At 40.9% G+C, this 16,255-nt stretch overlaps 1 protein-coding gene across 4 annotated transcripts; it reads right to left on the bottom strand.

Annotated features, from left to right (window-relative positions):
* Nucleotides 1-679: 679 nt before the first annotated feature.
* On the bottom strand, nt 680-16,005 carry wls (Wnt ligand secretion mediator; the record flags this gene model as incomplete). Of its 4 annotated transcripts, none has more annotated exons than XM_079228526.1 (12): nt 680-1,688; nt 2,817-2,985; nt 3,174-3,257; nt 3,404-3,547; nt 4,303-4,366; nt 4,568-4,665; nt 5,044-5,212; nt 8,115-8,251; nt 8,439-8,600; nt 9,172-9,296; nt 12,625-12,897; nt 15,883-16,005. In XM_079228526.1, the coding sequence occupies 12 exons, from the start codon at nt 15,986-15,988 to the stop codon at nt 1,579-1,581; spliced, it is 1,641 nt and encodes a 546-aa protein (XP_079084652.1). In that variant the 3' UTR covers nt 680-1,578. The 4 variants fall into 4 exon arrangements, with proteins under 4 accessions (XP_079084652.1, XP_079084653.1, XP_079084654.1 ...); XM_079228527.1 differs by having other exon boundaries at nt 2,832-2,985; XM_079228528.1 differs by having other exon boundaries at nt 2,835-2,985.
* Between the last annotated feature and the right edge of the window lie 250 nt (nt 16,006-16,255).

Below are 16,255 nucleotides of genomic sequence, written 5' to 3'. Positions count from 1 at the left end.
ACGATGAGAAACATTTTTCCACGATAGTTACGTGGACATTGAATTCACCCTAAAATGTAGTCAAAAAGCAGTCTCCAAAATATTTAACAGTATTTACAGTGTCAATGCGTGTCACCTTTTGATGAAGCACCATGAATGCATCAAGTCCAAGTTATTTCCAAATATCCCTTTTAGAATGTAAGCTCTAAAAAAAAAAAAACAACACACAGCTTCCGGTCTCACACTCGCTCTCTTTGGCCAGCTTTACCGATGGGAAAAGAGAAGGCAGGTTTGTTGTTGTTCTGCTATGCGCCATGCAGAGGCGCACTCTCCCTACTGCATAGAAAGACATGCTTATATTCAGGTATACAGTACTTGCACAAAACAGATTTCAGTTCCTTTAAATTTAAAAACCTTGCAGCCCATCTGTGTATTGTACTAAAAACGCTCATAGAAACTCCCACTTTGATGATGGGCATTCATCTCAGTATGAAAGACTGGCAGTTAGAGTCACTATACACTTGTACCGAGTACAAAACACACTGAATTTCTCAGAGATATGCAAGTGATATTCCCTTTCCTTGGTTTAATTTTTCTTTAAATTACTGGTAATTAAGACAATTAAAATACACTTATATACTTATATACACAACTCAATAATTCAGAGCAAACGCTATGACAATACACAAGGGTATTAAGTAAAAGTTGTTTTTATTATTTAAATTAGCATAAAAAGCAAAAAACTAAGAAACATGAATAATGGGCTACAGTCAACTTCCAAAACATTGATAGAGCTTGATGCATATATTTCATGAAGTTGAAAATAAGCACTTGTAAAAAATAGATATCTACATTGTAACATAATAAACGTACAGTATGCATTTCCAAAAGTGGCTATGTGGTCAGTACATTTCCTCCAACGATATAAAAAAAGAGCTCTTGAAAGATTGACAGCAAAACTATACATGATCTATTTTCTATGGATAATATATGTATTAGTGACATTCACAAAGCCTCGACTCAGAATATAACGGGTAATTAGTCAAAACAAATAAACTAAAATGTGTCCACTAAATCTTGCTGTCCATCTTTTTTAAAAGTTCAGGTCTTAAATGATTATGTCTAACCACACTGTAGTTTAATCACAGGAGTGTGAGGTCTGCCAAATGTTCTCTCAACACTCTAATCTCCTTTATTTTGGTGTCAAAAGCATTGTGCAATATTTACAAACACAGCCAGTTTAAATAAAGTATGAAATGTAAGAAAAATATTCCACTGGGAAATGAAAAGGACTGAACGAAGTGTTGATAATAATCAGTCTTTAGAGAAACATTTGGAAACAGGGGGGCACGTAACAAGTCACACAGCTGAGGGCTTGGTGCTGGAAGAGGTCAGGAACTATGGGACTGGTAAATTACATGCAAACTGGATTGTTGATGCCATTTTATAGCCAGGGGGATGTAAAGAGAAAAGCCTGTTTGTTTGTGTTTGTCACAAACACACAGACACACACACACACACACACACATATACACACACGAGGGAGGGGATCATAGGAGCGGTAGGTAGGAGAGGGGAGCCCCAACAACAGTGGGACATCTACTCCTGGGCCTCTTTGCCCGTCATCTTGTAGATCTCAGTGGGGCCATCAACATGGGTGATGGTAGTAGTCAGCTGGATGTCCTCTCCGCTGTTTCCTCCGGTATCTCCTGCACACACGTGTGACACATCAGCACCAAAGATCACCAATGACATGGCATGAATACAAAACATTTAAGGAACAGCACATATTTTTCTTTTTGCTGAATGCAAATGACCAATGTAGCATAACAGGTTGGTTTAGCTGAATTTAAATCATTATAAATACTTTCAACTCCTTTGAAACAGAAGTGAAACTCAAGAACTAATCAAATAAAATCAACAGAATGTAACTTGAAGAAAGGTGACCCTCTCATGAGATTGGTTGACGCACTTCAGGGAAAGCTTCCAGAGCTTTAAACTCTCTTTTTCTCTCCGAGCGTCAGTGACGTCAGGAGATGGATGGATAGTTTTGATTACTTCTCTGCTCTGCAGCCCACCCCCACCCCTCTTCACTTCCTTTCTGTCTGGAAGGAAGCCTGGTGTCCATTAGAATCACCCTCTTGGGCCAAAGAGACCCTTCTGTCCCCTGGGAATCTGGGTCCTTCTGAATCACCAACCTCCCTTCCTCCAAAAACAAACTGAATAGACAGCTTTACAGCAGAGGACAGACACTGCATCAGAATTAAGTGAGCTACTGGGAAACAAATTCAATTCAACCAATAACTTTGATCACCAGAACATGATTTAGGGTTTGAAACCCTAAAAGAAAGTAAGTAAACCAACTGTAATAAGTAAATATTTTACAAGTATAGCATTGTTTAGTTCAGAAGTATTTTTTGATTTATTTTCAAGATTGTCACCCTAAAACTTAAACAACCAACAGGGTTAACATGGATTAATTTAGCTGACTGACCTTCCTAACCAACACATATATCAAAACATTAAGATAAGTCCATGCAAATGTGAATTACATGTGGGAAGAAAAAAATAAACTTTTTTTTAATCTATATATATTATATTATTTAGTACATTAACTTATTTGTTGAGCTTATATCCTAGTCTTAACTTCTAAAATGGCTGGAAATATTAAGTATACTGGATAGACAGAAGGAAGGATGAGTTCTTCATAAAGCAGTGTAGAGCATTTACAACAGACAATCATTACATTACATTTAGCTGATGCTTTTATCCAAAGAGACTTACAATACTACAATCCATCTTATACATTTAGGAAGTTAGTAGAAATATGTACTTACCAGTGATGCACTGACCACTTGACTGATCGTCTCCATAACGCTTGTGAGACGGGGCGTAGAGGAACATGATGGCGAAGACATACAGGTTCCACATGCCGTAGATGCCGGTGAAGAAGGCGCTGTTCACCTGCACCGTGTGCTCTCCCCAGTGCCAGTGGCCCTCATTCACCTGGACACATACAAACGGGAATTTGATCACTTTTGTGTCAGTCTTTTTTGGACGGAGTTATGTATGTTTTGGCACAGTAGCAAAATAGCCTTTATAGTCCCTGTGAAATTGTTAAAAAATATCACCAATCATCACCTAAATACTATTCCTGTCGACAACATTATGACTGATTTCATTGTGGCACTCACCTGACTGATGATGAAGAAGATGACAGTCATGGCGGCACAGGTCAGAGTGACCAGCATGAGGAACTTGAACCTGAAAATTAGACCCTGAAGGGCAGTAAAGGGGTTGAGTTAGTGCCAAAACAGTTAACAAAATATAATATGTGTAGCAGAGAAATCCTTTTATACTGGCACAACCAAACTATTATTATCTATCCAACTATCCATTAGAAATGAGAAGAAAACACACACACCTCATAGTGCAGCCGTCTGGCCTTGGACATGGCGGGCAGGGACGTCCTCTTACCACTGATGTTGCGGAAGACTTGAAAAACCATGAAGCAGAGGAAGAGGAAGTAGAGACAGGCACAGATCCCTGCAACAATGATGAATGCCATCTGAGGAAACACTAGTCAAGGAAATATCAAAATAACAACCTCCTTATTAAGAGTGATGGTGCATGCAGAAATATGGAAGATGTATTTACTTCAATTGTTTGCACATGAATGCAGACTTATTGTAAATCAAGTACACATTGTGTACTGGTATGCAGGTTTAGCCTTATATGCTCCAAAAAGAGACATCACATGTATATTGCAGGCGGATGACTGTCTTCATCAAAACACTGATAATCAGGAGCACAATGGCTTCTTTTTCCTTTGGATGAGATTCGAAAGAAAGAAAAAGGAGAAAAGATAGGGATTTTGGAAGCTGTTTTTGACGAGGTGTGCTAATTAATCTTGCATTACTCTGCTCAGAAAGCAAAGCAAACAAACGGGGACACGCACAGAAACACATCATTTCGATGCCCCAGGCAATGCTTTCACATATGGCATTACTAAATTATTTCTCATCTTATTAGTCTAGAGAGCAGTTTCCAGTTAATGCTCATCCAACTAGAAGAATGTATCATACATGCGCCGCAAGAACCAGAGGCAGGGCAGTTAGTCAAGATAACGTAGCACAGTATTGGTAAAGACATGCATGTGTTCCAACAACAAGAGCTTGAATGGAGATTAAATTGAAAAACATGATTTGGCCATGTCCACTCTTGAGGGTTTTTAATACCATCATACCAGTCAGATAATTTGTTTCCAGGAGAATGCTTTTTTGTTTGTTTATGCTGTCGTCAAACAATTTAAAAAAAGGATACAGCGAGCTCAGTTCCTACATCAGAGGCCCAGATGCTGTAGAAGGGGTTAGTCAGCTGGACCCCTCTGGTGGCACAAAACAAAACCACATTTAAGTGTCACAACATTTCATTACAAAACTCATATGATATACACAGATAAAGCATGAAAATATAAAATAAAATCACGACAGATTCACAAGATTCATTTAAATAATGTGTTGCATACCAATATTTAAATCGCTGTTGTATAAAAAGTCTCTTGTTCTAAATAGTGACCTGGCCTCACCTCTCGCACATGTCAAAGATAAATAGGCAGAAGGAGCCAAACACGATGGGTCCGACTTGCTTCCAGTAAACTGAGAAACGGTTCCTCTCTGTCTGGTCCTGAGAGAAAATGACAAAACACGCGTAAAGGGCAGGCTGTATCCTTCATGATCAAGGCCATACTGTAGATAACATTAATGTAGCCATAATAAGCTCTTTTAAAGTTTTTACGACACCTGATGTGAATGAGCGCGCCAGTCTAAGGACACAGATGCATCCAGTAAAACCACACAAGTTGGGAAAAACCTTAGAGCAACTGATTTAATATACATAAGGTCTCTACATTGTTAAGTTTTAAAAAACTATGACAGCTTGCTTGTACTAACAGCATCAGCAGCTGTTGAGATGTTCTCTGCAGAAGGCCCCTAAGGGCTAAAGAAGGTAAACAAAAAATGAATGCAGTTAAATATAAAGAAATGCTGCTGCAGCGTACAGTACCATGAGGTGCTCCCCACAGAAGATGATCCAGAAAGAGAGCAGCATGGAGTAGAAGATGCCCTGCCTGATGTCCCCGAAAAGCAGCATCCAGGTCCAGTCGAAGCCAACAGAGAACCACTCCACTGGCATGTTGATGAAAGTCATTGAGATACCCAGAGCAAGGATGACTCTGTGGAGCAAAAACGGTGTTAAAACTATCATTTTTAACCAGCAATACCAACAGATGAGGGTAGAAGGATCCCACATTTGAGTGAATTTGTAGCATTTAAATAAGTCTACTGATAATTGTTGATATTGAATGTTATATTGTAAATTAATATCAATATTTTTCCTGTATAATTAGCAGCCATGCTGCTGTGTTCAAGAAAGATTAAAGGATGAGACTAAACAAGCTACAAACCCTGAAGAAAAAAAAAAAAAAAAAAAAATATAGAGTTTTAATTGGCTTTACACTTGAGTCTGGACTAAATCTTTTACACCGACACAATCAATATTTTGGAGCAAGGCTAAATCTGCTGAAGCAGGCTGATTTGATCTAGGGACATTATTGATTAGATAATCCAGTCAGCCACAAGCACAGTGTGTCCCCACTGACCTATCCAAGTCTACATAATTGACTACCTTTCCAAAGAGACTCATTATTACAGCCAACCTCCTTCAACCTTTGAAATCCAGACATTTAGAGATATTGAAATAAGGGTGAATTATTTTCAACAATAGGCTCACAGAAAGACAGAAACAAGCTTGTCTTTCAAGCGTCTGTAGCAGGTCCCTGCATGCCGCCAGTAGATGAAAGGGTGAAGCTCGGAAATAGATAGTTAAAGAGGGCAAAACAGAGCGTGTGTGTGTGCGTGCGTGTGCGTGCGTGCGTGCGTGTGCGTGCGCGTGCGTGTGCGTGATGGGGGAGGGGAAGGAAGTGACCTGAAAACATGTGGTAATAAATGTTTTCTGCTGTGGGTACTAGAAGAAATGTAAAACAGGTTTTAAGCAATTCCTCTCCAGACGGACGTCAGCATATTCTACAGAGTGAGCCGAGTGAAATCACATTTGACTGGTATGCAGGGAATGCGTCCTGAGCACCACCAACATAGACAGGAGAGCTGGGGCTGGCATCTATCCGTGTGAGAATTAAGAAAGGGCGTGGTACATAAATCTTCGAAGTTAAGGGTAACACCGCCTAACTTAAGAATTCCGATATGACATTTCCACGGCCGAGGAAAGTTAAATCAATGTTTGTGAACATGAGCGACTCACTCAATGCCAGAAAGTTTCAAACTTGTAATGCCAAGTATGAAGTCTGGAGCTGCTCCATGAACAATGTGAATTGCGATACTATTTCTGGTCAAATAAAAACAGTACGCGAACCCCACACCATAAATATCCCACATCGCAATGTGGTTGTGGCAACAACGTTCACACCAGACACGAGCAGGCAGCTCCGTCACGTCAATAACGCTTCAGTGCAAGTATAACATTCCACTTTGCTAGAAGTAATATACACTTTTTTTAATTAGTTCAGACATACGGGTTACCGGATGGTTATCAGTCTCCAACTGGCAAGGAGGCTTTCAGATGTGATGATTACCGTTAGTGCGTACATAAAAGATAGACAGATAACAGTTCCTGCATGAACTAGACCATTTTCCACACTGAGCATTCCCACTCACATTTGTCGTGTAAGTTTAGAGGAAAGTCTGAGGTTTACCACCCTGACACCTCTGGACTAGCATGACAGAGACTCTGGTACAGCTTGTATGGCATGAAAAAAAACATCCGGTGTCCACAAATAGGGTACGTGTCGCGCTTTGAGAACCTGCCGGTCATTTGGGAATAAGAGCCTTTAACCGGCAAATACAGAGGGAAGGAGAGAGAGAGTTGACTGTGTGTGTGTGTGTGTGTGTGTGTGTGTGTGTGTGTGTGTGTGTGTGTGTGTGTGTCTGCGTCTGCGTCTGCGTGTGTGTGTGTGGTATCAGTGAGCTGGTGTGTATGCCCTGAATGTGTGTATGCAGCATGTGTCAGTTGAGTGCTAGCTTGCAGATTTTCTAACACGTTTCACGCTTCGTCGGCCACTTCCTGTGGCGCAGAACGCTGCCTCTTACTGATCTGTCTTCCCAGCACAGCAGGGGTTAGACAAACACTGGGTTGGGAGCATAGCTGCAGCTTTACACAGCATGGCATTTAAACTATCTGCTTCAGGGAAAACTACGTGCATTTGCTGCTTTAACCCTCATGGGGTTTGGTCAAGTAATAAACACAAATATCACTGCTTGTACATTTCATCCATTGTTAAAAAGCGACAGTTCACCCCAAACATTTAAATTAAAAATTCCTCTTACCTTTATTGCTATTTATCCGTCTAGATTGTTTTAGTGCGAGTTACATCGTTTTGAAGATATTGGCCTCGAGATGTCTGCTTTCTCCTGAATAATAGAGCTAAAAGCACTCTGCTTGTGGTGCTCAAAGAGCCAAAAGATAAATTGGAGAAACTCACGAGCACCATCTCTTTCCAGGAATCATGACCGGTTAGTCAAGATAATCCACAGACCTTGTTGGAGGTTTTTCACATGTTTTTTTTTTTTTTAAATAGATAAACTGAATATGAACAGGAATGTATTAAATGTATATGCTTGATGAGATCAATAAAGTCTAAACTTACACATATACAGTATGTTAACAGTAAGTGAGGTGTACAGAGGTAAAACAGTATAATGGTGAAGTGTCATACTGACTAGTTCAGGAGAGTTCAAAACTCTTATGGTCTGTGCTATGAAACTGCCCCTGAGCCTAGTGGTGAAGGACCAGCATCCAAAAAGATTTTCTTTTTAAAGCATGAGAAATTAAAATAAATTAGGGAATGTTTTGGGACCATTAGCTTAGTTCAAAACTCCAAACTATAAACTTGAGCTAGTTCATTTGAATCGGTGTGAACTGAACTAGCTCTTGTGAAGTGTAAACTTGCACAACATGGCTCACAATTATGATGCCACAAAGCTCCAATTCTCCAACAATAATACACATTGTGCTAACAATACAATAGTGAACCAAGAATACCACTGAGGGAGCCGTCTTACTTCTCCAGCAGCACAGGAGGTCTCCTCATGAGGGTGATCCGTCTCCAGTACCAGATCATGATGATGAGGATGCTGGGTGTGAGGAATGTCTTCATGGCAAACCAAACTTTGGTGAAGCCTCCATTCTGGTGGATGCTCTTGAATGAGAAATAAAAATCAGGGTAAACTAATTGTGTTGTGTATGTTAATCTAATGGCAAACAAGGGCCGACACCATTTCACTCAATGGCTAATATCACAGCTGAAAAAGGACCCTTGACTGGGAACTGTATTCAAAGCTTTTTGGAACACTACTTAGTGTTAACCCAATCAAACGGCAACTTACAACGAGACGAATGTCTTTGATTTCTCCGATCCCCACATTGACCTTCTTCCGCTCATTGACGGGCAGACGAATGTTGAGAAGATAGTACTTATGGGCCACGCTGCCGACCTCCATGAAAGGAAGCGGGTCACACTCATAGTACCGTCCCTCGTTCTCAAAGGTCTGGAAAACACACAGCAACACACCATATCTGCTTTAAAAAAAATAAAAAAATAAAAAATAAAAAAAAATAAAAAAAATCACATAAATCTAAAGATAACAGGTGGTGCTGTAAAGTTGTCTCAGCCCAGCGTCTGAGAATTGAGACACAGACCACTATCAGCTGGAAGAACAGGTTTAAGTGTCCCGCAACCGTTTCCAAAGTGCCCTGAAGTTAGGCTGTGAATCGCTCCCATAAACATGAGGTGGCATCAGCAAAGTATCATTAGAAATAGCATTATCGAAAGTGAGAAACATCTATAACTCCCAGTATTTAAGGCTCAAAAGAACTTTGTAATGTCATGAAATAGCAACAAAAACATATTTGGGGTCGAACACTGATGACAAAAAAAATAATCATGTTACTTGTATTTAAAAACACGTCAATTATTTGATTTATCATCTGCAATAGAATCTGTTGAAAATGATAATCAACATTGGTAGTATTACCATTTCAATACACAATACATGTCTGAAATAAGTAATTTATGGTATTCTAACGAAGCATCATGGTGAGTCAGTGTCATTTCCACACCTTGGCAGTAGTGAAGTTGCAAGAGAGCTTCCTCTGTTCAAAAGAGTGAGCCATCTCGGTCCACTCGCTGACTGTGTCGTCTCTGTAGGCCAGGCCCACGTCAATGGTGGCCAGCGCTCCATCCTCTGGGAAAAAAAACCCCAGCAATTTACTGTCAGATCAGTATATTTAGGAGATATTTCATCATTAAAAGACTTTGGTATGCAAGCATGTAAATAAACATCCTCAAGTCAAAGTGCAAAATCATTACGTCCCAAAAGAAAAACTGTTTGCAGAAGAAATGTATGTCTTCCAAAATGTAAGCATGTACTGAATAATGCCTCATGTCCAGTAAATGGCTCGGACCAACGCTACACAACTCCCTTTTGATTCCAGATGCTTTTCTCAATTTTGTTTTCCACTACAGATAATACCCGGTCAATGATGACCAGAACAGAGGAAAGTCTGCACCTAGTTGAGCCTCACAGTACCATGCAGTGGAAATAAGTGATAAGATATTATTTTTTGTCTGCATTTCGGTGCTTCTTATACTTCCTCGCTGCACAACTCTACTGGCCGTTATTATCCTAGTGACGGAAAAAAATTAAGCCCTGATGAGAGACAGCCATGACCTTTTAACTGTGACACCAGCAAAGTGACAACACTGCATTGACATGGAGATTTCCCCCACTATAGCCTGAAAAGGCACTGTTAATTTCCAAGTACCATACTAGTGTTGCACATGCTAATACCGGAGTGGTGCAGTGTAAAGAGGAGGAGGATCATTTTATTCATTTAAAATCATTGAGAAGCTTCGTGGCTGCAGTTCCAACTGATGTGATGTTCATTTAAGAAGGCTGTATTTTCAAATAGACTGGTTTTGGTTGGCATATTGTACAATTATTATTATTATATCAGTTGAGTGTTAATATGTGTTCCTGTCACCTAGAAGGAGTCTGAATAGGTGAGATTAAAATGATTATTTCTCTGCATGTAAACCTATTCAGTGATTCAGTCTGCTCTCCATGGTGGCCCAAATCTAGGTTACTTCCTACTTGATACAAACTTCAACAAGACCTTGAGCCGGCCTCCAACAGCCCAGCCCAGTGAATAAATAAAAAAAAAACATCTAAAGCCAAGCTATTAAAACTGCATCTTTAGATCACATTACAAAGCCAAGTGTTCTCTCCTCCAGCCCTCCAGAGTGCCTCTTGTGCCGTTATGAAACAAACTGGAATGAAGAGAAAGAAACTCAGTGGCCTGGGCTTTGAGAAAAAAAAAAAAAAAAAAAGTAGAGGAAGGGGGAGAGGGAACCAGATGAGAACTGGCAGCCGACTGTCTCTGTAATGCCCTCCACTCTGCCATTGGTCCAGACAGACGCCCTTGAATGTCAGCTCGCTTCATGCATACATTCCACTCCAGTCCAGCACCCATTACCACGGAAACTAAGCCTCCTCAACAGCTGTGTTATTGCTGGACCCCGACCAAGGGGTGCTTGGTGCTAGGGTGGAGTGGGGCAGTTGGGTGGAGTAGTTAATAAGGGTGAACCTCTTCTCTGGGACACACATTGTTACACAGATAAGGCAGTCAAGGAAGAGATGGCCTTGTGTTCATTGACATGCAGCTGCAGACCATAATCTGCACAGAGAAGATTCTGCCGACGCCAATTTATTATTCATTAAAGACTTGGCTCCGTTGTTTTGGGGGTTTATTCAAATTTATTCATCCTGAATCCAGCATCCAGTTCAATTAATCTAAATCTCATCAAATATATGTTTAAGAATAAAAGTATTCGTAATGAATTATGATTCAAAATAAATAAAAATGGAGCCTAGTATACAAGTGAGATCTTTTTTCCCTGCTGATCCACTCCATGAATCAAGACCGTGATTAAATCTGAACCAAAAGTTTTGTGATCTGTTGCCCTCCTATTATACAGCAGCCTAGAGGTGAGGTATGCTTGAAACAGGCTAGTGGATACGTTTTAGCAGGTTCTCCTTTCTAGCACACAATGTCTCAAAACAAAAACAAAAAAAAAAAAAGAAAAATGAATGGGTTCAAAACAGGCAGAAAATTGTGTTACAAATGAGAATCCCACTGCTGCAGCAATAGCTGATTTCTACTTCAAGCAGTGTCTACAGTGCTCCATCTATATCTTAGCACTTGTTCCCACAGCTATTGTAGCTCAGAAAGATCTAAATGAGTTTGTGGCGTCTGACAGAAAGACCCGTCTGTTGTCCAGGCTGATTCACCGACTCCTCTGTCTGGCAGCCAGGCAGTAAACAACCCACAACCACTGAACACATTTCCACTGAGGACAAGAATGTGAGCACCAAATGATGCTGATGATGAAGGCACTGTTGCAACACAACTGTTTAGACAAGCCGGACCAGAGAGGCCGGGTCATAAGAAAGTACCTTTCTGTTAATTACGAATTAGTCTCAGGTGGATGTATCCAGGTTTACAGGCATTGGTCAGTGAATACGACTCTGTACATCAGAGGTTGTTATAAGACTCAAGTTTACTTCCTTTTTCCAATAAGCAAAAGATGTGATTAAGGGTCAAATCCTCTCTCTGGTGATCCAGTCACTTTTGAGACTCATTATTCTCTGTCATCCCTGCTTCCGGGATTCTAGTCACTCTACCAAAACACCCCTGTACACAGTTAGTCAAAGTTTCGAAAGACTGGGTTTCGATTTAAAAATACTCCAATAGTGATTACACGGAGACGCTGGATTAAAACTTGGAAAATTTCTTTTTCATTTCACTAGGACATTAAATCAAGATTTTAAAAAAGGATGAAAAAAACGAATGCATAAATGTCAAAAATCACGAAACTGATTTAAAATGGTCGTTTTATATATATTTTTTATTATTATTATAAATTATCTTTCATTCAAACTATATAAAATCATTCAGTTGTGAGTCTCAGGATTGGATTATTAGACGTTGGATTGCTCAGAGGGATACAACAAGAAACGGGTCCAGATTACCTCTCTCCTCTGCCTTTATACCTGTCTCAAGGGTTTCTGACAAGCCTATCTACGAAAGCCCCAAGGGCCTTTAGAGAACAAACAGCAGGGTGTCCATCATTGTTTGCTGCCTTCCCGTGTAACAGAAATACAATCTAATGAATAACACGCATTTCTGGGGGTTCCTCAAGCATTCGACATGATAAGACTGAAGAGCACAAGAGGACATCCTACCACAATGTAAGGGAAGGTAACATGAGAAAAATAACTACTACTGGGAAAGTTACTGGGGAATAAATGCAGAAAGAGAACTTGCAAGGCACTGTCCACAAACCAAACTTGAAAGACAATTACCTAAACAGCTTACCCAACACCAAGTCACATGAAAAGATAGACTTCCTTCCCTCCCTCACAACTTTAAATCCATGTCCTGAGGTAGAAACGTGAGCAGTGTTGTCCTCGCCCTTTTTTTAAAATCCCATAAGAAAGCCTTGGTTCTCACCTATCTGGTTGTACATCTTGAATGCAATGTCAAACTGCAGGATGACCAGCATGAACTGGAACCAAGGGCTCATCTCCTTGTTGGGCAGTGGAATGTGGACAGCAAATACAATGTTGTTGGCCTCAATCTTCTTGGCCATTGCTTCATCAAAGGTCCGGATCTTGTCGCATTGGTTCGGACCCCAAGGCATGAACCATTTTGTTTCCTGTCGAAGCTTGGTTGTGTCTACACACTTGGTGGCCAAGTACTGAACCGGTGTGGTGGTGCTCGGAGCTGGTGAGACAAATACAAAGTGGGAGAGAGATGTTAGACTACGTGTCAGATTGAAATAGTGCAGCAAAGTGTTTCAAGGTCCTGCCAAGCCAAATGTCTCCACAAACTAATACATCACACAAAAAGTCTGGGTAAAAATCAATAAATAAAATGAGAGCACTGAACTAAAGTGTGCATGGACAATACTAATATCTTAGCAACCATTATGAACAGTCAACAGTTTGGGTTCGAGCCAAATCTAGTCCAAACACTTTGGCAATTACTTTTCACACTGTTTAGAAAATGCCTGGTAGCAACGCTCGCTTGCTCTCTGAAGTGATGGGGAGGGAAAATTCCCAAAAGCCCTCAGACACCGATTACACTGTTTACGCATTGAGATTCACGAGTTTGACAAGCCTGGGGTTTAGTCTCAGGATTTTAAATAGTGCTTTGAAAAAGATCAACATGGTGATGCAGAGAAACTTTGGTCTCCTGTTAAGGATCATCTTATCTTATCTTTTACCTGGAGGACTGATGTGAACGACCTACGAGCGGTTTGATAGTCAAGGTGCAAGTAAGTAAAAAGACTCCAAATATCATGTCGCAGAAATGAAATGAACAGCATGTCTATTGAGCCTGTTAGACTGTGGGCTGAGATTTCCTCCTTATGTCATAATATCAGGTACAACAAACAAGACGGGATCATGTCGCTTTTTCAAATAAATTTGGATATATATTTTATGAAAATGTACACCTCCTTTAAAGAACATTGAAGCCACTTAACTTTCTTTGAAAAAGACAATCCACAGCAGATTCAGCAAGATGTGGACCTGACAAATAAACAAATAAACTAACTTTACAAACTAATTTATTTTCATGGTGGTGGTGCCCAACCCTCAACATTGGTTTAGTCCAACATGAACTATGCCCTGGAATCAGAATCCTATATGTGAGAAAGCAAAAGTAGACCTGAAACAATTAGTCAATCAAAACCAAACGAAATCGTTCATCTGCAAATATTTTAATAATTGATCAATCATATAATTTATAGTGACCCTATTTATACAGGCAAAACAACTATGACATGCCCATATGAAAGTCCTCGTGTCCCACTAAATGTCAGTAGAATAACTTGAAGATAAGTATGCAGAAGCTTCCAATTTGTTTGAGCAAATCACCAAGACAAGAAAGAAACACTGCAGTCCTGAACTATCACACCGTTTGAGACTCATCTATAAAGACTCCATGAGCCATTATTACTGTTAAGGGTGCTTGTGGGAAGTATACTGACTCATGGTGGGGAACATGAAAGAGTTTTCAGAATCCTCTCGGAAAAAAAGTTCAGAGACATACGAAGACTCAAAGTTGTAATCACAGTCACAAGGTGCTTCTAGCTAAAACAAACTTGTGAGAAGCAATACTTTTATATTTCACTACTTCCTGGTTTGCAAAAGTGTTGACTCCTATCCATAACTGCAAGAAAAATATAAAAAGCAAGCAAACCTGAAAAAGGCCTGTATCAGAACATCTAATCATATCTGTTCACTCGTAACAGAGAGCTGAAGGGCGGACACCCCAAACGATTAACACACCCTTTGACTAACATACACTCGTAAAACTCAACCAAGGCTATCTTCAAGGAACCGTCAGCTGCACAAGTGTGTCAACAGCCGTGTAAAAAATAAATAAAACACACATAGCAACAAAGAAGACACTCCCAACTGAATTAAACCCAGTTATCCATCTGGCACCCCTTGCAGTTTAATTATCTAGAGACCCTGCAAGTCCAGAAGCACAGCGGCTCCACTAGTCTCCATCGCAGTGTGTCCAGAATAAAGGCCGTCCCCTCAGCCTGCTGACCCCATGCCGTGTTCCCGGGATTGTCGGGAAACAAGGGGAGAAAAAACCCTTTCTACTCAATTACCCCTGCCGCCCCAGCCACCAAGCAAACACAAAGGAATCTGGCTTCATTAAAACCATCTCAGCCAGGAACGAACCAAACAAGCTAATTTATCACCAGCTATGCAGTGAGTGAGACGGACTGCAGGGACATAGAGACAGACTGACTGGTGTTTGAGGCCTGATTTCCACATTTAGCTCATCAGAAGAAGAAAAAAAAGCATCTTTCCCATGGACTCAATTTATATCAACGGTGTGTGTGCATAGCTGTTGTGCATGTGCGACTGGGTGGATTTGAAGAAAGTTGACAGCAACTCCAATACAGTCCTTAAGGCAAAACGCAACTTTGACAGCTGTGTGCACTTATGTGTGTGTTTTGTGCAAGACTGTCTGTCTCCATGCAAATGCGACCAGGGGAGGAGGAGGAAACATGAATGTTCTGCCTGCAGAGCGACGGGGATTTGGGGAGAAGGAGAGACACAGGGGTAAAGAGGAAGGAGTGAAAGGAAGGTAGAGATGCTGCCTGGGGCCCCACACAGCAGACAGTCATTATATATGAGAGGTGGGGGTGAGGAGGAAGAGGATGAGGGGGAGGGGGAGGTAAGAAGAGAGAAGGGGGGGGGGGGGCGGTCGAGTTTGTATCAAAGAAGTGAAAAAGACACACAAAAAAGGTTAGATGTATTTCACAGCATTCCTGTGTAGAAAAGCTCCGAGGTATTCACGGATATGGTATCCTGCGTTGATTTTAGCCAAAGACACGAAGCCGACGGTCGAGGCATGCAGCAGCAAACACCTTGACACAAAGCGGGGATTTAACTGAGGTGCACTTCGGCAGCTTCGGTGTCAAAGTACCGCATTGTTGGAGCACGACTCGGTCAAATACAGCCGACGTTAAAAGTTAGCTTTTACCACCTCTTCTGTCCTGTGGAAACGTTGATTACCGCTGGTATGGACACATGTAACGATCAGCTCAACTTCAAACTTTTGTGCTTTTACCGTTTGCAGACGTCAACGTCTACATTTCAACAAGACACGCGCGCCACAAAGACAAACGTTAGCTATAAAGAAAAAAGATGAAAGTGAGGGATACAACGAGGTAAAACTTACCAATCAAACCGCCGACCATGAAGGCAACCGCCTGAAACAAAAGCAGAATAACTCCCACTATCACCAACTTTTTGGTGCTCATATTTTCAATAATAGCCCCCGCCATCGTAAAAGAAAGGTTGAAGAAAAAATTGTCACACGGAGCGAGAAACAAAGAATATTGTGGTGGAAAAAGGGACGAAAACGTTGCATCCACGGCCAGTAAGAAGGTAAACTGGGCCCCCTCCGCTGCTCTGCTCCTGCCTTTCAACTTCGAAGGAGGAAAAAAAAAAAAAAAAACAGGAATCACATGACCGTATAGCGCTCTGCTTTATCCCCGAGCAGCCGACACTAGACCGGGGGAAGATGTGTGGGGCGCCGGCGCATTGCTGTG

The sequence above is a fragment of the Taurulus bubalis genome (assembly GCF_910589615.1).
Source record: "Taurulus bubalis genome assembly, chromosome: 1".
Taxonomy (NCBI): Eukaryota; Metazoa; Chordata; class Actinopteri; order Perciformes; family Cottidae; genus Taurulus; species Taurulus bubalis.
The sequence above is the reverse complement of the archived record's forward strand: the minus strand, read 5'-3'. Positions and strand labels throughout refer to the sequence as shown.